The sequence below is a fragment of the Littorina saxatilis genome, linkage group LG5, assembly GCF_037325665.1.
Source record: "Littorina saxatilis isolate snail1 linkage group LG5, US_GU_Lsax_2.0, whole genome shotgun sequence".
Taxonomy (NCBI): domain Eukaryota; kingdom Metazoa; phylum Mollusca; class Gastropoda; order Littorinimorpha; family Littorinidae; genus Littorina; species Littorina saxatilis.
In genome coordinates, this window is record NC_090249.1 from 45,376,330 (window position 1) to 45,399,659 (window position 23,330).

At 40.0% G+C, this 23,330-nt stretch overlaps 1 protein-coding gene and 1 non-coding gene across 3 annotated transcripts in view; one reads left to right on the plus strand and one right to left on the minus strand.

Annotated features, from left to right (window-relative positions):
- The window catches only part of LOC138967264 (histone H2A deubiquitinase MYSM1-like), a 31,307-nt gene extending 8,444 nt beyond the window's left edge, over nt 1–22,863 (minus strand). The window contains exons 1-15 of one of the 2 annotated variants that reach the window (XM_070339791.1): nt 22,729–22,863; nt 21,723–21,832; nt 19,728–19,905; nt 17,929–18,020; nt 14,135–16,454; nt 9,962–10,055; nt 8,603–8,673; nt 6,603–6,771; nt 5,217–5,315; nt 3,162–4,047; nt 2,053–2,236; nt 1,390–1,520; nt 1,152–1,261; nt 573–650; nt 255–365 (exon numbers count right to left, since the gene is read on the minus strand). In XM_070339791.1, the coding sequence (XP_070195892.1) occupies nt 255–365; nt 573–650; nt 1,152–1,261; nt 1,390–1,520; nt 2,053–2,236; nt 3,162–4,047; nt 5,217–5,315; nt 6,603–6,771; nt 8,603–8,673; nt 9,962–10,055; nt 14,135–14,184 (1,983 nt within the window). In that variant the 5' untranslated portion in view covers nt 14,185–16,454; nt 17,929–18,020; nt 19,728–19,905; nt 21,723–21,832; nt 22,729–22,863. Of the gene's footprint in view, nt 1–254; nt 366–572; nt 651–1,151; nt 1,262–1,389; nt 1,521–2,052; nt 2,237–3,161; nt 4,048–5,216; nt 5,316–6,602; nt 6,772–8,602; nt 8,674–9,961; nt 10,056–14,134; nt 16,455–17,928; nt 18,021–19,727; nt 19,906–21,722; nt 21,833–22,648 lie in introns of both variants that reach the window. The other variant, XM_070339792.1, reaches the window with a different exon arrangement.
- A 394-nt stretch (nt 22,864–23,257) lies between these two features.
- Nucleotides 23,258–23,330, plus strand: Trnar-ucg (transfer RNA arginine (anticodon UCG)). The gene has a single exon. It is a non-coding gene; the product is annotated as a tRNA-Arg (tRNA).

The window sequence follows — 23,330 nt, forward strand, 5'->3', positions numbered from 1 at the left end:
ATTTCTGACCTGTTTGTCGACTGTAACGGCCGACAAAGTAACAGTGTCTTACAACTTTCTCTATTTTCACATTTAGTCAAGTTTTGATTTTCTTTCTTTTTCTCTTTAGTTTGAGATAAAGCCAAGCATCATTCTTTCCTACCTGTTTGTCAACTGTAAATTGCTGACAAGACAAAAGGGTCTTAGAAATTTCTATGTGTTTTCTGTCTTTTTCTCTTTTGTTTGAGACAAGGCCAAGCATCACCATTTCCTACCTGTTTGTCGACTGTAAAGGGTTGACAAGGCACCAGTTTAAAAGGGTCGTAGACCCCCTTCGGGCCTCGGCTGCTTTTTGATCTCCCTGCAAGCTCCTTCTCTGGTTTGTGCTGCAACACATTCAGTCCCGCTCTGTCAGTCACTTTGCACATTTGGAGCACATCATTTCTTAAAATCGAAAATGATAGGATCTTAGAAACAAAGGGATGTGCGTGCTATAAATATACACATGATGTGCAACAAGAAAGACAGACAGACAGACACACACAGACACACACACACAGAGGACAGATCCACATGGTTGACTGTAAACTCACCTCAATGGTTTTCCCTTCCAGCTCTTTTTCGTCCACCCAGTGTCCACTTGCGTCACGGATTCTTCTCTTCCTTGGTCGCTGAAAAGTGACCACATTAAGACAATCTTCAATTAGATTTCTGTTTTAGCATTTCACCGTCTTCTTCAATCTTTTTGGGCTAACTGTTACATTAGTGAGAACAGATAAGTGTGCCATCTCACATCAAGCATGCAGCTAGAAATATAAAACCCAACGCTTTACAATTAGTACGTATAGAAACACCTTTGATTCAAGAAAGAAAACAAAGAAAGAAAGAGAGAAAGACAAAAAGCAGCAAAAGGAATTCCCATTTTGTCTGAGTGGTTTCCCATGTGACATTATAGGCCAGTCACTTGCAAAGGGGTGTGTCTGGACCAAGTGGGGAAGGAGCACTTGTGGAAAGTTTGGCTCACTAAAAGAGTATTCACTCTTTTACTACCCATGCAAACCTGACAGTGACAGAGCTATTTCCGAAAATCGTGAAAGTGTATTCACATTATCAACAAGCACCTTACTTTATAAATGTGTGACATACAAAGTTTAGCAATAGAGTGTGCTCACCATTGCGTCCAGTTTTGCAGCAGACATAATGGGGTAGTGGTCTTTAGACACATGCTTGGTCTTGGTCAACGCTGTTGTACCCCTTCCTGGGTTGTTGTAGGCTGCTTGTTCTGTTGAGAAAAAAAATATTTTAAACGAAATACCACAAAGTCAGTTGCACAAGAGTATATATATATTACCATAGAAAACTAGCTATGCTGTCCCATTCATGTGTACACGAATAAGCAGAGATACATACCACATCCAAAGTTGATGGCACCAATACACTCCAGGTAAGCATGAATCCTGCCGATACAGTTGACGTCGCCGCAATTCTTAAGACCTGGGCGAACGGACGTCTTGTTCAGATAGCCAGGTCTACTCTTTCTCCTGCACGTGCAAACACATATTTTGTATTCACAGACTTCATCGCTGAAACACAGATGTTAAAAATACATTTTTGAGATAAGTAAAGGCAGGTGCAAAAGGTGATTCCCTTTCATTATTGACTCCTTCACTTTTTGGGTGCATGTCCATTGCAGTGTTTATAACTCCTGTAACAAAGACTCACACACATCCCACGCAATAAGACAGAGCGTTGTCGTTTGAAGTACAACATGACACAATGTGCACACATACACACACTAACACATACACACACTAACACTAACACACACACAAACACTAACACACACACTAACACACACACACAAACACTAACACACACACACACTAACACTAACACTAACACACACAGTGACACTAACACTAACACACACACTAACACTAACACACACACACTAACACACACACTAACACTAACACACACACACTAACACACACACACACACACACTAACACTAACAAACAACTGCTCTAAATGACCTGCACTTTACTAAACGCTTACAATTACAATACATACCAACAATCCAAGATGTAGTTTCGGATCTTCAGGTATCTCTCCGGGGTTTTAAGAGGCCGGCCGTCAAAAAACTCGGAATGCACCATTTTTTCTTCCTCCAGAATACTGTCAGCCAGCAACTCCTTGTCCTCAATAGGGATGGGGAACTCAAACACCTCGCCGCTCGATGCTACCACACCGTTCACTGTAAAACAATGTTATCAAAGATCTGTCAGAATTTGAGGAAAATGCCAGCGATGCAGTTATGCATGTACTATTCAAATAAAAAATCACAGTAGAAAGATACATCAGTTAGTGATATCAATACAGTGAACCCCCCCCTCCCCCTTTAAGACTCCCAATTTAAGACTTTGTCATTATTTAGACCTACATTTTTCAGATTTTCTGTTCACATCCTCTGTGAATTTACCCCATTTTATGACCCGATTTTTGAAGGTCTTAAAAAAGGGGTTCCACTGTAACACAATAAATATTAAACTTGCGTCTCCTCATGCCAATCCCTGTATTCTTTCTTTCTTTATTTATTTGGTATTTAACGTCGTTTTCAACCACGAAGGTTATATCGCGACGGGGAAAGGGGGGGGGGAGATGGGATAGAGCCACTTGTTAATTGTTTCTTGTTCACAAAAGCACTCATCAAAAAATTGCTCCAGGGGCTTGCAACGTAGTACAATATATATGACCTTACTGGGAGAATGCAAGTTTCCAGTACAAAGGACTTAACATTTCTTACATACTGCTTGACTAAAATCTTTACAAACATTGAGTATATTCTATACAAGAAACACTTAACAAGGGTAAAAGGAGAAACAGAATCCGTTAGTCGCCTCTTACGACATGCTGGGGAGCATCGGGTAAATTCTTCCCCCTAACCCGCGGGGGGAGGCAAGTGTATACAAAATACAATGTAATATCTTTGACTTCTCTTTCGAAACCTTATCTTCTTCAAGTTCTTGACCCCCCCCCCCCCCCTTCCAATATACACACACACAAAATACTAACCTTACTTACAGATTCCTCTCTTTAAGACCCATTTCCTTCAGTTTCCGTAAGGTCATAAAGTAGCTGAAGCATTACTCACTATTAACCTACGTAACAGCAAGACGTACCTATCTGTTTGACTTCCTGGTAGTCGGTCAGTTTATCCTCGTCCAGATCGCCCTCCTCCTCCATCGTCCACTCTGCTCTGTGGCTACTTCCAGACGACGAATAGATGGTGTCTGAATGTTGCGTCAAGCCGTCATCACTCTCCACCGCACTGCTGCTCGCTTCATCCAGAGCATCTGCTGTCACTTCACACTCATCTTCCTCCTCCTCCTCCTCTTTCTCTACACTTGGGATCTGATTGGTCAATGCACGAGGGTCACTGTGTGTCCGTACGTTCGCTTGCCGAAGAAGTTTGTCGTAGACCGAACTGGGCGAGGCTGAACGACTCTGCAGAATGGCGTTTTCGTCGCCGTCGTCGTTTTCTATGTCAATGTCGATTTCTTCACTCTCTGAATCTGCAGTTCTCGCTTTGATTTCAGCTTCTGAGGCTAACATTTTCGCGGCACTGTAACTGCTGACCACTGCCTCAACACTTTCCTGCTTAATTTCCTGTGCCACATCTCCGCTGTTCACAGGTAACATTGCACCACTTTCATTCTTCACACCATTTATCACAGAAAACAGTGAGCCGAGACGTGTGTTGTCGATCTTGAAATCTCCACCGAAGTTTCCCACATTCACAACCTTGGGTCTCCCATTTTTAGAAGGAGAAGAAGTCTTGCGCTTGACCAGTTTAGGTTTGGGTTTGACCGGTGACGAGAGTGGGCGAGCGGTCACTGTGGGCTGGGCGGTGGACACAGCAGCGGCAGTGTCGAGGAGGGAGCAGGAGATTGTTGCAGTGGTAGCCGTTGCTGATGGCGGAATGGGCCGTGACGTCTCCAAGACTGCAGACGAGATGTCGGCACACGTGATGGTGGCTTCGCGGTGTTTCTGTTCAGCCCTTTTAGCCTGCAACAGCAAAGTTGAGTCAAGCAAAACAATCTTCAACTAAAAGATGAGTAACGACTAATATATTGTAAGAAAGTAAAATAACTTGCATCTTGCATTTGAATTTTTTTCAGTTTCATGGCAAATACCATCAAACAAACCAAACAAAAAACAAATGAATAAAACAATTTTTTTCCAAAGCAAAAGTTGAGAGGAAGCGAAATCTGTTTCAGGCTGAAGAACAGTTGAGGTAAAAATCTTGTAAAACTGGCCGAGGTCCACGTTTGGCCTCAGTGGGGTTAAGGGCAATGTCTCAATAGATGGCTGGCAACATGGAATTTAGCAAGTATAAAGGCAGTTTGATGGTCTCTCTTACTTCTTCTTCTGCGTTCGTGGGCTGAAACTCCCACGTACACTCGTGTTTTTTGAACGAGTGGAATTTTACGTGTATGACCGTTTTTTACCCCGCCATTTAGGCAGCCATACGCCGTTTTCGGAGGAAGCATGCTGGGTATTTTCGTGTTTCTATAACCCATCGAACTCTCACATGGATTACAGGATCTTTTTCGTGCGCACTTGGTCTTGTGCTTGCGTGTACACACGGGGGTGTTCGGACACCGAGGAGAGTCTGCACACAAAGTTGACTCTGAGAAATAAATCTCTCGCCGAACGTGGGGACGAACTCACGCTGACAGCGGCCAACTGGATACAAATCCAGCGCGCTACCAACTGAGCTACATCCCCGCCCGTCTCTCTTACAAAACAGAACACACACAGAGTAAAATCCAAAAAGAGAAAGAGGCAACAATAAAGAAACAAAAGAACGAGAAGGTCAATTCCTACTTACCATCATGGCATTTTATTTCAATTTATTTAATCCATAACATTCATGACATATTTAAAACCTTCAAGCACACACATAAAGATGCCAGAGCAAAGAGCAAAGAGTCCAGAGGTGATGGTTTTTTCCTGCTCACAATTCTGAATGTTTGTGTTACCCTGTAAGGTCCGGCATTCACAACACTTCTCACCACTCAGAGTGACAGACGGCAGACAAATTTACCCCCCCCCCCACACCTCCCCGGAGCATCCAATATCGCCTGCTCAAGCTCCAATATGCAGATCCCTGAAGCAATTGCAAAACACAATGCTACCTATGACATATTTGGGGGAAAGAGTTAAGCTTTTACCAGGTTCTTCATGTACTGCTGAGCGTAGTTTTTCACTTGCATTGAGGTTCGGGAAGGAATGAGGCGAGCGATCTTGCTCCAGCTACGACCAAACTGCTCCTGTTCCACAGAAAACAAAACAAGATGACGATCTTAACTGTTTTGTCAGGTTTGTGCAAACAGAGAATCATATGTGTCCTTATTCTTCTTCTTCAGCGTTCCAGAATTTTCTGGTTACGTGTGAGCTCGTTTGCCCATTTGTGTTCCCCAAACTATACTCTGAGAGCACATTCAGCTTCACTCCGCTTTCGTTGAGTAGGCATGCTGGGTATTTTCGTGTTTCCATAACCCACCGAACTCTGACATGGATTACAGGATCTTTTCCATGCGCACTTGGTCCTGTGCTTGCGTGTACAGACGAAGGGGGTTAAGTCACTAGCAGGTCTGCACATAAGTTGACCTGGGAGATCGGAAAAATCTCCACTCTTAACCCACCAGGCGGCAGCGACCGGGATTCGAACTCACGACCTCCTGATAAAGAGGCCGACGTCTTACCACCACGCCACTGTGCCCGTCGGTAATGCTCACCACAGAAGGTGGAAGGATTGACACATTTTTGTTCTCTTTTCTTTTTCTCTAGCACACTCACTGTCTAACAACCAAATCTGTTATCATGCTGATTCTTATGGTCTTTCAGCAAGTGTAGCATTGTGCACCCTTACCATTGAAACGAAAAATGATTTTAATGCACTCAAGCAAATGTGAAACAAAATTAAGACATGTTCTCTCAAGAAGAAAACGCTTCTATCAACATGGCAATGCATGCATGAATAACACTGATGATTGTGCTTCTTAAGTCAATAACAACAATCCTATCCAAACCAAGAATCAGATAAGGGAACACAGATACATTAAAAAGTCTATAAAGTAATCCTACGACTCCAAAACAATAATTAAATACATTCTGAAGACGGAACACAAACCCTGCTCTGAAAGTGAAATCATGCCTTTGAGCACACCAAAATGTGTGATTCCAGCCACAAGACTAAAGTTTCTCTAGTGTAATAGATGAATTCCGGAAATGACTCTGTCGATTTCGTATGGGTTGTGAAAGCGTGAGTACCCTTGCATTTGCACAGACAAACTTTGCCATGTGCTTCTCCTGTACATGTGGTTGAGACATTATTTCCCATGTGACAGTATAGGCCAGTCACTAGCAAGAGTGTGTGTCTCAACCACGTGTACAGGAAGCACAATAGCAAAGTTTGTCTGACAAACAAACAAAAAAAAAAAAAAAAAAAAGTTTGTCTGCCCAAATGCAAGAATACTCACTCTTTCACAACCCATGCAAACCCGACAGAGCTATTTCCGAAAATCGTCTATTAGAAGGGTCAAAGGACATCGTACCAGGCCTTTAAGAAACATTTTCTTTTCCTCGTCAGTCCACTGGCGCTTATGTGTGTGCTCCTGTCCCGCCTGGGAGGTGGAGGTGGAGGAGGAGGAGGAGGAGGTGATGAGCAGCACTGACTTGTTGATACCCAGGTACTTCCCCTTCTTCCGCCCGTTGATGTACTGTCTGCACTCAGGTCAAGGTCAGCCAACACTTTTGGGTGTACTGTGGTAGCCACCTTTAAAGATCCTCAAATTCAGACTCTGTACAGTCGAACCCACTTAAAACGAACACGCTAGTTACGAATTTTGACTTATAACGTATTAGTTTTAAGTTCCCAACTGAATACCTCTTTCTTCATGCTTAAAAAAAATGCTTAAAACGAATTCTTTGTAACGAATTTATGCTTATAACGAGCACTTTTTGGATTCCCAAGCATGCATAATGTCTGTAATTTACTCACGCTTATGACGAAATCTTTAAACTCGTCCCGAGATCGACATATCATGGGAATTTGAGAAGTTTGAATACATGTGTCAAAGTCTTCCCTTGCGTCGACTGCTTGAACCATTGCTCAACCAATCACTGAGTAAAGTTAAACTGATTACACTGTACTCACAAAACAATTTCAAATTTAGAATCAAAGTGATTGATAGCTCAGACACTGAACATGAATGACTGACTGACGTTTATTTCCTTCGCGAATACCAAAAACGAAACATCAATGTTTTGAACGGACGCCATTGCCAAAAAATATAGATGCCAGAGTGGTTTCCCTTGGACAAGGGAAACCACACTCTCAACGTTTGCGTTCGCCGGTTCGCGATAGTTTATCAGTCAGTCAGTGCTATCGATTTGGATTTGAACATCATGTTGCAACAAAACAAAAAAAACTAAATTGGCCAAGGTTTGCTACCCGTCGCCAAGGTAAGTGATTCCGGACAAATGATAGGAACACCGCGAATGTGGACAGTGTCAGTGTGTGCGTGTGTGTGACCAAAAACGTAACAACTGGATGAAACATCTGTGTGCTCACTCTCACTCAACAATCATCACTCAACATGAGACACACATGAACATGTAACTGAATATGTCACTTTATTGTCTAAACGTGAAGCAGCATGAAAGTTGCGAAAGAAACAAATTGAAACACCATAAAATGTACAAGACTTAAAGAAAAAAGAAAAAAAATCAATCAATTTTCTTAATACGAATTTTGGTTAAGACGAACTTTTTTTCTGATCCCCAGTGATTCGTCTTAAGCGAGTTCGACTGTATTTTGGTAAAACCCTCTGATTTTAGACTCCCTCCCTTTTATGACCCCGTTTTTTCACTCTCAGAGTTTCTGTTCATTAAGTCCAGGAATATGCCTCCATTTTAGGACCTTACTTTCTCAGATATTTGGAGGTTTTTCTTCTTCTTCTTCTGCATTTGTGGGCTGAAACTCCCACGTACACTTGTGTTTTTTTGCACAAGTGGAATTTTACGTGTGTGACCGTTTTTTACCCCTCCATTTAGGCAGCCATACGCCGTTTTCGGAGGAAGCATGCTGGGTATTTTCGTGTTTCTATAACCCACCGAACTCTGACATGGATTACAGGATCTTTTTCGTGCGCACTTGGTCTTGTGCTTGCGTGTACACACAGGGGTGTTCGGACACCGAGGAGAGTCTGCACACAAAGTTGACTCTGAGAAATAAATCTCTCGCCAAACGTGGGAACGAACTCACGCTGACAGCGGCCAACTGGATACAAATCCAGCGCGCTACCGACTGAGCTACATCCCCGCCCATTTGGAGGTTTTAAAAGGGGGGTTCCACTGTATCTGTGATGAAGGCACTCTTCTTCACATCTTTTGGCCTCATAAGCGTACTGGATCATGTGCGCCTTCCACTATGTCACCCTAAAACTTTGGTCAAATGACCAATAGTCTTTTCCCCTCAAATCAGCCCTGGTCACAACCAAAGCTACTGGTAACCATGACAATGTGTGTCAAGGCGACGGTCAGAAAAGGATACTGTTCCTCAAGCAGCATTTTCTCGATGGTGGCCTTGGACTTCTCATCCATGCAGTTGTCCAGTGTCCAGCCCTGCAACAACACCAGGAATACAAAAACCATTCAGCATTGAACACCATGCAATTTCATGTAATGAGACATCCATTTCTTTTCAAGCAACAGTTTTACACTGCACACACAACGGCTTCCCATACGAACGGGTCCAAGGGCGCACTAAAAATATGTTATAATGCGTACTCTGTCGATACTGTTTTCAGAAAACGTTCTACCTGATCTGTGCTGATACAAATTTACAAAGTTAATCCAACAGTTTATTCTACATACGTGAGAGAGACCACTCATGAGATAACAATATTGTTGAAACCACACGTGTGTATATCATGTAAATGAGGTCGTGTCAAACTAGTCTGGCAGGGACCTGCTTTTTCACTGCTTATGATGCCAAAGTCATCGAGACAAAGGTCATTATGGAAACACTTTTTCGCCTGCTGTGTTCCCTAGAAGAGTTTTCAGAACTAACACGTCAGGCTAAACTTTCTAAAGTGACGTTTCTTTGCTTTGACGTGAAAGATTGCACGAGGCTTTGAAGAGATCGAGGTTCCAAAAGAAGTGTCTTCAATTTGAACGCCTCGACTGCGGGACGTTTTGAGTAAAATACACATAAGTACAGTATGTAGGATAAACAGAATACTACACAGCTAGCCATTTTAGTATTCTGTATTCGTCCCTGTAAAATAACAGATTTCAGGTGAGAACCGGAAAGGTGTTAGCCCTGCATAGATTATACAGGAACTATTAACAAGGTATCAGACTAAGACTGGCACCAGCTCTTCTAAAAATAGACAAAGTCAAAAACAATAACAACAGTAAACTTGGCAAAATATATAATGCAAGGGAAGGGGAGGGGGAGAGGCAGTTTGTACTGCCCTAGCACTGACTGAAAATCCTTTTACATTGATTCAAGTTGCTGAAAATGCTATTCACATAATATATGACTTGTGTAAATAGCCTAACCCCACTGACAAATACTATTTACAAATGCACATGTGTATATAGCCTCTAATGGCTATTCACACATAAACTTGTGTAAATAGCATTTTCAGCAAGGCCAAGCTATTTAAACAAGTGAGAAAAGTCATTTATTGTGCAAATAGCGTTGTTTCATGTTTCCCTTGGCTCCAAGTAGCTTGAGTACATAGCTTCTCGTGTTGAGGCCCGGCTATTTACACAAATATACCTTGAGTAAAAAGTGATTTATTTATTTTGAGGGTCAAGCCAAACAATAGAATGCAATGAACTAGTCAATCAAAATTGCAGGAATTGTTTTTCATCTAATAGTAATAGTGCACTTTTTCCACACCTGTTCAAGCATCCAAGGAGGATTCGTAAATTCTGGCAACAAGTTTGCGCTTTTGGATGGAAGCTCATTTGCATCGTAAAGTCCATCCCCTGTCCTGCAACAAAAAACACCAAAGAATAGGACAATCAAGAACACGAAGATCACAGTAGCTAGGGACATGTATTGTATACAAGATTGTAATTGAGGCTACTACAGACTCCCTTTTAATTCAAGAACTTGTATTCTCAGACTTCCAGTTAAGAACCTCTGTTAGTGTTAGGCCTAAAAAAAAAATAGGTGTGGTTACGGTAACCCGACCTACCCTATTTTTAGGGGCCGACCCTATAACTTTTTATTACATTTGTCAAAAAAAAACCCCTCACAGTGCAGAAAACGCAATGAAAGCGGAAGCGCTCGAGTCGCACACTTATTTCCCTGTCAAGTAGGTTTAATTTGTACACATTAAAAAAAAAAGTTAAAAAAAATAAAAAGTGATTGCCTACCTTCCTACCCTATTTTTTTGGGCTATGTTACCTTAACCACACCTATTTTTTTTTTGGCCTTAGTGTAATTGTAAATTTAACCCCATTTTAAGACCCCCTCCTTTTTAATAAATTTTAAGACCTGATTTTCTCTGATTTTTGGAGGTCTAAAAGGTGAGATCCACTGTAGCAGCAGTATGCAAGCCGGACTGGAGGCCTCTTTACAAGCAACATTCGTGCCTGGTCGGGTCATGCAGCATTTTTTTTTTTTAAATTCTTGAACTGGAAAGCTGGGAAACTATCACAAGCCCTGTCTGGACCCTTGTTCCTAACCCCCCCCCCCCCCAACACACAGCTAGACAGCAACCAACAACACACAAAATGCACAATAACAAAACAAACAACAACAACAACAAAATACAACCCAAAACAAAAACAACCATGTCAACAACAACAAAGAGCGGGGCCAGGAATTTGGGGTTACATTTGATGTTGTGACAAAAGGTCGTGGCAAAAAAAGTAGAAAAATCAAAAATCAAAAAATATTTTTTAACACAAGTGCATTTTTATGCTGAATGTTTCATATTTTCATTACATAAAATAAAATAGGAAAAGATAGTTTGGTCAGCGGGTTCTGTAGAATAAGCATATTTTGTTAACAATCTGACAGATGTTGGTCGTGATGCTGGACATACCATTTGATTGATTTACCTCCATAAATGAAACTTCTGCAATCCAAATACCTTTTATAAATCAAAAGAAAGTACAACACCAGTGAATTACACGCAAACAATTCCAAAACCAACTTACATTATTTATTTTTTTCTACATGATGTTATGTCCAACATCACGACCGACATAAACATCACGTTTCCGTTTGATGTGTTTACAAAATAAATGACAAAAGAACACTTCTGTCAGTTAAAATCAAGGATATGTAATTCCTTTTACATAAAAACACACACAAAAGAGCTCACAAACTTCAAATTACCATGATCATGGCACTTTTTGAGTCGGTTGTGATGATTAGGCGATGGACAAACTTGATGCTTGTCATTTCATTTTCAACAAAAGAGAATACAAAAAACAATTTTGGGGGGCTATTACCTTAACTACTACAGATCTAGTATTTGCAAAAAAACATAAAGGGGACTGGAAGAGCCTTTGTTACGATGACTGTGCTTAATCTTATGGTCGGTTGTGATGACATAGCGATGGACAAACAAAATTAAACATAACACTTAAAGTTAAAACTAAAAGACAGACAACTCTTTTTCTGTCTTATTTTGCATTCTCTCTCTCTCTCTCTCTCCATATATAATACTAATAAATATGCAAAACAAAACCCATAAAGAGGACTGGAAGAGCCTTTGGTTTATGGCTTAGCATGTTATCGTAGCGAACGTTCGCAAGCTCTTTCCTCTGTGCAACTCACGACAGGCCTGGAAAAAGTCATAATTAATTTGTAGCTTAAGTTAAATAAACTGAAAATGGGAAAATGCTGTAGAGTGGGAAAGCATCTTAAATGCACCTTCATCAGCGATGATCAGGACTCTGCAGTAATCTGGACTACAACATAAATTGTTTAGGCTACGTTAATTCAATATAAGTTATAAGCCCATAACTATAGCTTATGTAACTCTGTAAGCAAGCACACACACACACACACACATACACATACACACACACACACACACACACACACACACACACACACACACACACAGAGCCTGCACTGACAGTGACACCCAACATTTTTTTTTTACTTAAAAGTTAAACTGAGTTTTTAGGCCATGACCTACTGGTAGGCCTACTACAACCAGTGTCGTCTGATAATCAATTGACAACTGACCTACTTCTTTACTACTACTTTAAAAGAATGGAAAACAGCTTACAACAACAACAAAAATTCCAAAAAATATACCAAAGAAATGTAAGGTAAGTTGGTTATGACAGTGAACATAGCAAGTTTGTCTCCTGGAAAAATCATCACAACCAACATAGCAAAGACAGTAAACTATGTGTGGATTGGAAATATTCATGCAGAAATTCATTCAGTTGCTTGTCGTCAATAATTAGCTGCTGTACAAAACATCGAACGAACATTTTCAAATTGTTTGCTTTCTCGAAACAGCCGTGAATTACATTTCGTATGTCGGTCATGTTCGGTTGTGACTTTGGACATACAAAATAATTTGTCCTCTCTCAGCTTTTTACCTATCGCACTCATTCGATGAGCGCGAACAACAAACAGAGAGCAGTGTGTCGTATTTTGATGCGCTCTGTTTCGTTTGAATAACATGCAAATTCGAAATGAGTTCAATGAAAAATTATTTCTAACAGATTGTTTGTCGGTTGTGATGTAGATGTCGGTTGTGACGTCAACTTGTAATTCAGAAAATACGGACAAACGAAGCTCTTTTACCTTCCCTTCTTCGACGCGCCATTTCCAAGAAAAACAAGCCTTGGTTTGAAATCAGTTGGGAGCGATGATATAACAACGTACGATCGGAAGTCAACGGAGAGTGTCAGTTGTTGAAAAATTCGTGATTGCTCGGTTGTGACATCCGGACAAATGATTCGATGCTTAGCAAATTATTCGGAATATCTCTGTCATGTTTGTAAATTTCAAATGCCCAGCGATCTCAACTAATACATTAATTCTTTTTGTGTTCTGGAAACTGCAAAAGTTCGGACCGGAGCATAGATGATACATACACACGATGTCAAAACATCGTTGTCACTTCGGACAAACATCATCACAACCAACAACCTGAAGTTAATTTCTCCGTTTCTAATTAAATATTTTTATATAGAAGCAGGTTTGTTTACACACATATTGATTTATTATTCTTATTTCCAGATTTACAATGCAGTTTGGTTTTGTGCATTAAAAAGAGTGTTCTGGGTTGATAACAAAAGTATGAGTTCATACTTATTGGTTTCGGCGGGAAATTTTTCCGCAGTTTTTCACTTTCATCGTAGATTTAATTCACAAAGCTGTTGTTAAAACACACAATTTTATCGTAGGTATCTCTTCATCCTATTTTCAATCCAACAAACAAACACAGACACATACATGTTTTTGATAATGTTGTTTAATTGCTTACAAACACACATGGGGTCTGGAGCACGACCTTTTGTCACAGCATCATTTACAACTGACAATTAATGATTATGTATCCACTCCTATTCCTGAAGCCTGTGAAGGGTCCATAAGTATATATATGTCTCCGATTGAGGAACAAAAACAATATGAAGAAGAAAGGAACAAGATGATACTTGTGACCAACGAATCAGGTCCTTGGAATCAACATGTTCAGTAAATATTTATAAAATTTACTAATTTAGTGATGTTTGAACTATTGAATCCTTTCTTGTGATTATGTCAAACCCAAAGGACAACGCATAAATAGCAAAACGCACGTATATGTGAACAGCAGCACACAATGAAATTTTAGTTCTGATAGACGTGGTTAGTGGCAGAACAAAAAGAAAGATTTACTGTAGACAGATCTATAGGCCTACTGTGACTGTACTCCAGCAAAATAGCAGACTACAACTTGTACAAGCACAATGGATGCTGTTGTAGTATGAAATTGACCACTGATCACACCAATGAGGCAATAGACTGCTTTACAGAAAATGCTGGCTAATGTTTGTTGAAATATGATGAATTGAAGACGAATAAATCTGCTATAGATGCACTTACTCAAGCTTAAAATCGAATTCCCCTTCGATGTCAATATCGTCGTCCGCCATCTTGAACGTTGAACTGGGTTATCTTTTCTTAGTTCCGGTCGGTCGGATTCCTGAAATAATTATTACCAAATGGTAAAGTAAAGTGAGAAAACGAAAGTAGAGATTTATTTACAAGGGATTAGTGCATCAAAATGGCACACGCTCAAGAAAGGTCCAACCGCGCTTTGATCAAGGAAAATAATGAAAAGAATCTTGATTTCGATCAGAGTTGCAACAGCTGTCGTTTTATCACCGAGTACGCTAGTACAAGGGTCCAGCAGACTTTAATTGTGTGTCTGTCTGTGTGTCTGGACTTAACAGCTTATTGCTGGGAAACTACTGCGAGTGTGTGTGCCTGTGTGTGTGTGTGTGTGTATGAGTGTGTGTCTGAGCACACATTGGGAAGAAACTTCATTGTTAAGATAATTGGAGACTTCTACAAAAAATAAAATTAAAAAAATTCACAGATCTTCAATCCCCCACTTTTCTTGAGCCCCTGAATTAATATTAATAACGGATATAATAACAGAGTCAACGGGAAGAACTGAAATATGTTCATTTTTGTTTTTTTCTTGTACATGATATTGTGCTTGCACTAATGATATATATTATGAGAAAAACAATCTGTCCCAAAACTGCAAATCATGTGTGCACACAAATGTGGCCACTAACACACTTCCATGTACATATAGAAACTTGTTCAAATACACACACACACACACACACTCACTCACACACACATATGTATACACTTGTTCAAGAGAAAAAAAAAGTTCTTTTTTGTCAGTAATTAAATTTAATTGCTTGAATTAAAATAACTCTGCAACACCAAAGAACAAGATTATGAAATGATAACAGTTGAGAATGTAACTCATTGCAAACTATTTGCTATATATATATGGTTCTTTACTGTACTATCTAACGACTCATGTTTTATATTCTTTCTTTCTTTCTTTCTTTGGTGTTTAACGTCGTTTTCAACCACGAAGGTTATATCGCGACGGGGGAAATGGGATAGAGCCACTTGTCAATTGTTTCTTGTTCACAAAAGCACTAATAAAAAAATTGCTCCAGGGGCTTGCAACGTAGTACAATATATATGACCTTACTGGGAGAATGCAAGTTTCCATTACAAAGGACTTAACATTTCTTACATACTGCTTGACTAAAATCTTTACAAACATTGACTATATTCTATACAAGAAACACTTAACAAGGGTAAAAGGAGAAACAGAATCCGTTAGTCGCCTCTTACGACATGCTGGGGAGCATCGGGTAAATTCTTCCCCCTAATCCGCGGAGGGTGCATAAAAAGTAGGAAGATATATAGAACAGTACCCAATATTGATGGACTGTGTGATATCTTCTGCTATGGTCTGTTGAGACAGTGATATCAAAATCGAGACCGGAGGTCGAGATTTTGATATCACTGTCGAAACAGACCAATGGCAGAAGATATCATCACACAGTCAGTCAATGTTAGATAAATTGCTAATTCTCTGGACATTTTGTATTTTCTGTAAAGAAATTACAAAAGTATTTGTCTCAGTTTTGGCTGTTCCATATTCCTCCCTCTGATTATTATTTCTTTTTGTTGACTCTTTTCTTGTACTTTTCAGTATTTTAAAATGTCTTTCCTTTCAAAAAGTGTTCAGTCACTTGCTCAACTAAATTCTGGGATAATTACATTTTCATATATATTTGTTTGTTTTTAAATTTAGGTGTTTTTGTTTTTGAAGTGGGGAAGCAATAAAGAGGTCGTCGATATCAAAACTGATATCGACGGAAATGTCGTCGATATCACTTTTGCACTGAGCTCAGTTTTGCCCAATTGACCAATGGAAATTCACTTAACATATGAAATAGCAATATCAAAAGATTGAGTTGCCGGTACAGTGAAAAAGCCCTTTTCAGTCCTTCACAAATCTGAGAAATCCGGTCTCAAAAGAAGGGGGGTCTTAAAATGGGGGTACATTTACAGAGATTATGAGCAGAAAATCTGAGAAAACGTGTCTCAAAAGGGAGGAATTTTTAAAGGGGGGTTCCACTGAATTAAACAAAGCAAAGCAGAAATGAGAAGATATCAAGGCAAAAAATAGCTCCTGGCAGAAAGAATGCTCATCAAAACAGTCAAGGCAAAGTTTGAGATCACTGCATGTCCCCCGTTTCCTGTGAATGTAGTTCTGGCATCACATGCTTTGGGTGGAAGGTCTGATGTATCAGAGGTGTCGGTGATGAAATCGGAAATGGTTGTAGTCCAGAAAACAAAGGCTGACTGTACAAAAGTGGCCCTGAAAAAAAGACAAAAGGGGGTATATCTTTACAGTGATCAAGACCTAGCCTTTTACAACAAACAGATAAACCCAAAACAACGAGAGAGCTCTCTTAATTAACTTAAAAAAAACCTAACAAACCTTTGCATCAAATGTAAATGTATATTAACAAAAAACATTGCGAAATATTGTGTTCTTATCAATGTTTGCTTATCAATGCATTCCTCCAGGTACATTGTATAAACATATAAGTTTGGCTGACAGTCTCCGATCTGGCCAGGCTTTTACATGGGATAAGACCATCATTCCCCTTGGTCACATACCAACTTGCTTTTGAGAGTTTGAATGTGATAACTTCATTACTGAGAAAAAACCAATAGTAGCTTTTACAAAATAAATTCATCAACAATTAAATGTTCACATAGAGCACCCAGCTGCCCTACACGCCACCAGGCGTGAAAGGCAGTAAGTAAGTAATACAGCACCCAGGCTGTTCATTATATTTAGTCAAGTTTTGACTAAATATTTTAACATCGAGGGGGAATCGAAACGAGGGTCGTGGTGTATGTGCGTGCGTGTGTGTGTGTGTCTGTGTGTGTGTGTAGAGCGATTCAGACTAAACTACTGGACCGATCTTTATGAAATTTGACATGAGAGTTCCTGGGTATGAAATCCCCGAACGTTTTTTTTCATTTTTTTGATAAATGTCTTTGATGACGTCATATCCGGCTTTTCGTGAAAGTTGAGGCGGCACTGTCACGCCCTCATTTTTCAACCAAATTGGTTGAAATTTTGGTCAAGTAATCTTCGACGAAGCCCGGACTTCGGTATTGCATTTCAGCTTGGTGGCTTAAAAATTAATTAATGACTTTGGTCATTAAAAATCTGAAAATTGTAAAAAAAAATAAAAAAAATTTATAAAACGATCCAAATTTACGTTTATCTTATTCTCCATCATTTGCTGATTCCAAAAACATATAAATATGTTATATTCGGATTAAAAACAAGCTCTGAAAATTAAATATATAAAAATTATTATCAAAATTAAATTGTCCAAATCAATTTAAAAACACTTTCATCTTATTCCTTGTCGTTTCCTGATTCCAAAAACATATAGATATGATATGTTTGGATTAAAAACACGCTCAGAAAGTTAAAACAAAGAGACGTACAGAAAAGCGTGCTATCCTTCTTAGCGCAACTACTACCACGCTCTTCTTGTCAATTTCACTGCCTTTGCCATGAGCGGTGGACTGACGATGCTACGAGTATACGGTCTTGCTGAAAAATGGCATTGCGTTCAGTTTCATTCTGTGAGTTCGACAGCTACTTGACTAAATATTGTATTTTCGCCTTACGCGACTTGTTTTTGGCATGTGACCAAGTTCAGGGATGGTCTTATCCTGTGTAAAAACCTGGCGGGATCTGAGACTGTGAGCCAAACAGTGTTAATACAGGAAAGAGTGGGCCTGTAATAACAAACACAACCCACCTGAAGTACAGGTGTCCAGGGGACCGGGAAGGAGCGGTCCAAGAGAAAGACTTGAGCGTCTTGGTCACGCTACTGTTGTGACCCACTGAGTCCTGCACAATGGAAAGAGCAACGAATGACACACATTTGTTCATGACACTGATCTGATGAACAAGGGGAAGTAAGCGCTCTGAATGTGTACGACATGTGTAATAAAGTATAAGTGAAAGTTATGCGGAACCAGTGTCCTGGCACCGGAGAGAATAACAAGCATTGAAATGAACAAGCGACTTTCGTCCTCATACGATAACAATAGAAATGTACTCATCTGAAAACAGCAACAAGAACAAATGAACATGGACTAGTTTTGACTTTCGTCTTCATCTGCAAAAGAACAAGAAGAGTAGACAGAGAAAGAAAATGAAGAGAATATGAGCAGAAGAATAGAGACAGAGTATATCGTCACCTAACCTAACCTTTCATCCTCGTTGTTTTCCATCTTTGCCCTGTGGTTTACAGTGGAACCCCTAATTTGTCGTTTTCCATCTTTGCCCTGTGGTTTACAGTGGAACCCCCAATTTGTCGTTTTCCATCTTTGCCCTGTGGTTTACAGTGGAACCCCCAATTTGTCGTTTTCCATCTTTGCCCTGTGGTTTACAGTGGAACCCCCAATTTGTCGTTTTCCATCTTTGCCCTGTGGTTTACAGTGGAACCCCTAATTTAAGACCTCTCTTTTAAGACCTTGATTTTTTAAATCTTCTGTTCTTAACGTTTGTAAATTCACCCCAAATTTAAGACTCCCTCCTTTTTAAGACCTGATTTGCTCAGATTTTTGGACGTCTATAAAGGGGGGGCGCCGGAGCAGGTGAGTAGCTGCAGCTCAGACTCGCCTGGCTGCAGTGTGAATGTGCCCATGGGAGCGACGTCTGAACAGTTCAGGAGACTGCGCGCTTGCAGGAACAAGCCTTTGAAGCTGCCGCTGCTGCTGTTTACGGTGACTGCAGACACAACATTAATGTTACTTTCTCTTTACTGCAGAGACAACATGGTTGTTGACTCTCTCTTCACAGCAGACACATTGTGGTTGTTAATGTTCCCTTTTCTACAGAGACAACATGGTTGTTAGCTTTCTCTTTATATCAGACAACATGGTTGTTTGCTTTCTCTTTACATCAGAGACAACATGGTTGTTTACTTTCTCTTTACATCAGAGACAACATGGTTGTTAACTTTCTCTTTACTGCAGAGACAACATGGTAGTCTACTGCAGAAACAACATGGTACTTAACATTGCCTTAAGATTTACTTCACTGGTTACTTTCTTTTTTTCATACTGTCTGACGGACCTCAGTGGGAGACAAATTAAGTAGTATCCTAGTTTTACTGTATATATTATTACAAAAGAGAGGGAAGTTACTTTTTTGTATGACTGCACAGGCAGGCTGTACCTGGCTTGACTTTTAGTCGGGGAATGGGCGAGTTAAAAATAGCCAGAACAGAGAGAATCATTTTGCTACCAATAGGTACAAAAGAATGTGAGCTAAAATCAGCTTAGCCTTCGAGCAGCAGAAGAGACACAAATCAAGCCCAGGGTTGATCAACACAATTTTGGTTGAAACAGTATTTTATTCAAATACATGTTCACAAAGCCATGGCTTTTATGATATAACTTTGGTAATAAAAGAGCAGAACAAGAGAAATTTATAAATATCAACACAATTTTATTTCTGTCTTCAAAACGTAAGCATCTCATAATCTTTACTCATTATGCACTTTGTCTGCAAAACATTAGCATCTCAGAATGTTTACTGATTACGCACCCTGAATACTGCCCCCAGCAGAGAACACGGTGTTGGATACGCTGATGGTGTAGGGGGGTGGGGTCAGCTGGGCGTCTACCTGGTGACCTTGGGGGAACAAGTCCTGACAGCGACTAACTGGGGGACCTGATGGGTACCCCGACACCAGCGCCAACAGACACCATGACGTCACAAAGCCCTGCACACAAAAAGGAATTACAGTGTTACCTCCCTTTTGAGACATCTTAGCCCTTTTTTGACCATAGTGTTCTAGATTTTCCATTATTGAAGTCTGTAAATTCAACTCTACTTTAAGACTCTCTCCCTTTTAATACCTAGTTCTCTAAGATTTGTGGAGGTCTTAAAAGAAAGAAGGATGGGGGGTGGGGGAGGGGGTCTTTGTAATGCATTAAGCCATATATACCCCTATCCACCTATCATCCTCTTTCCTAATCCTCAAATCCTGCAGACACAGTGGTCCTACACACAGAGGAACCCCCCTTTTAATACTTCCAAAAATCTGACAAAAAACATGTCCTAAGAAGGAAGGAGTCTTAAAATGGAGGCATATTAACAGAGGCTCTATAAACAGAAAATCTAAGACAGTAAAGACCTCTACATGTAAATTAGATACAACTTGATGTATTCCATTTTAGGAATTCAAATCTGAAGTAGAAAGGCAACATCTCAGCCAAATAAGAATTAAAACAATGGGGAACAAAACAGGCTTTTCAGAAACACATCAAAGAAAAGGCATCTGCAAATATATATCGTTTTGAATTTCTGTAACAAGTTCAATAATAAACTGAAGCACTCTTATGGTGATAAACAATTACCACAACAAACACAAAAATAAACGCTGCAAGCAAATATGACTTAACCTCCCATCCCCAAAGAAAAAAAAATCAAAACTCCTTAGCTTACCAACATTTTCTTGACCACAAGTTTGTAGGACAGCTTGCACAGCAAATGAACAGAAAACTTCTCAGTTACTCAGACTAACCCAAAGTCCAAAGTGAAATAATTCAATGACTTTTATGGTCTGCAAACACAGGGACCTCTCAGGCTCATAACAGAGGGGTGTATACATTTTTTTTATTGAAATAACCCTTCAGCGTAAGGGAGCCGAGTCATAAATTAGGACACCACTAGGCTAAAGGTACCTGGGGTGGGGTTGGAGTGGGGTGGTGGTGGGGCAGGGGATGGTATGCCCTAAGATAGAAACTTGTTTGTGTGCTAGGCTTTTAGTTTTAGTTTCATATATATGCTTCAAAAGTTTTGTTGATTTGATAGGAACTCTTCTGTAGGTTGCTGTGAAGGCATAACAAAAATTCAGAGAGAGAGAGAGAGAGAGAGAGAGAGAGAGAGAGAGAGAGAGAGAGAGAGAGAGAGAGAGAGAGAGAGAGAGAGAGAGAGAGAGAGAGAGAGAGAGAGAGAGAGAGAGAGAGAGAGAGAGAGAGAGAGAGAGAGAGAGAGAGAGAGAGAGAGAGAGAGAGATTCATGATGTGAAATTCACAGAGTAGTTGAACATACATAGACTGCAAGAAGTGTGTTTGGTTGGTAAAAGAGCTATACAGTCAACCATTACTGAAATCTGAAGGCAGGAACAAATTCATTTCTTAAATTACAATTTAACTAGAGGCTGCCATGCACTTACTCAGTAAAAAAGGACAATTATGTACAATTGATTTACTTTTGAGAAAGACCTAATGAAGTAATTTTTTTTTGCAACACATATTAACCACTGAAACCAGCTCCCGAAAACCTTTAAACTCCAGCCAAGTCTGCAGCATCAGAAAATCCATTGTACAGTGGAACCCACGTTTTAAGACCTCCCAGTTCAAGACTTCCTCCCTTTTAAGACCTTGATTGTTCAGATTTTCCGTTCTAAACCACTGTAAATTTACTCCATTTTAAGACCTTGCTTTCTCCGACAGTTGGAGGTCTTAAACTGGGGGTGCCACTGTACCTACAATAATGCAAGCTAGCTCCTCTGATGACAGGGCATTAACTCACCAGAAATGACACTTCCCAACATGCATTCCTCAGTCTATCCCTGGGTCACCCCCATTGTAGGATCGACCCATTAATTGGCTGGTCCCAATGTCCATGTATTGGAGGCATCCCTGTAATAAGAACAGTTATAATTAATATAGTGACCCCCCCCCCCCCCCCCCATTTATGACTTACCGTAAAAGTCGACCTATAAGCCGCGACTTTTTTCTAATGAACAGACCCCTGCGGCTTATAACCCAGTGCAGAATAAGTAGGAATTTCTTCTTTTTTCTGAAATTTTGTTAAAAATCAGGGGGTGCGGCTTGTATTCAGGTGCGTCTTATAGGCCAACTTTTACGGTACTCGATTTTAAGACCTTGCTTTTTCAGATTTTCTGTTTGTAACCTCTGTAAATTCTCTTCTATTGACTGCCACCTGTTTTATAATTAAGACCAGGTCCTGATGTTCTCTTCAATTTTGTTGTTGTCAGGTGCGTGGGGGTGGGGGGGGGGGGGGGAGGTCCATTGTTAGTGACAAAATAAAACTTTTGGCAAGATCAGCAAAGACCTTCAAAGAAAACGTTAAGTGAAGTTCAAAGAAGAGTCTAGATAGGGTTTAATATGAATTAAGGTAGGGGTGGGGATGTAAAGTTGGGAGAGGGGGATAATCAAGGTATCTGAATGGAATAAGATCGAGTTTGATAGCAAAGAAAACATGATATATATTCCAAAAATCTCTCCAAGATGGGCCAGCAGAAGAAGAATGGTCAACACAATATTGAACCTAATGTCTGGGTTTCTTCTGATGCTGAGAAATGGATCTCTGTTTAGCTTGCAAGGCTACTTTCGCATTCTTGACAGGACAACTCGAATATATATATGTGACATGTGAATAATATGTCTGCAGAACAGCAAAGCAATTTATCATTCAGTTTACAAGCTGTCCACCTGAAAGGCTCTTCGGTGTCCATTATCATGCCACCTACTACACAGTACTATTCTCTTATATAACACAAAAGTACAAGTACTGTCAGAACAGGCCTACTTGAGCTCAAGTCCCTTAGCTCTACGCTGAAGCAAACACTGTACATAAGGAAGTCCCATTGTAGTTTCTTTGGCTGAAGTGCTAGCAGAAGTCTCTGCTCTTGATAGCCATAGTCACGAACAGTGACTTCCCTTGGTTTGCCTTTTTACTCAAATTTGCCTCATAAAAAGAAATCAAATTCAGATCAGTCCTTTGTTTAAGTTTATATACACATTTTGTGTCAACGAAAATGCTTGAAGGAAAACAGTATAAATTTACAAGAAAGTGCTATCATGTAAAAGCAAATTACGCAGACATGTGAAAAACATGCATTTCGACAATAAACCGGAAAACATACAAAAATAAATTTTCCTGTTTACCGCAAGAGAGTGCCACGACCAGCAGAAATCAATGGGGAAGATATTTAGACGTTTATAACAGTAGAAAAATTATATGCAAAATCGCGGAGAAACGAAATATAAAGTGCATCTCAGGTGTTTGGTATATAATAATTCATTTTCCTTGTCTATGTTGGCCCCGTGGCCTAATGGATAAGGCGTCTGACTTCGGATCAGAAGATTGCGAGTTCGAGTCTCGTCGGGGTCG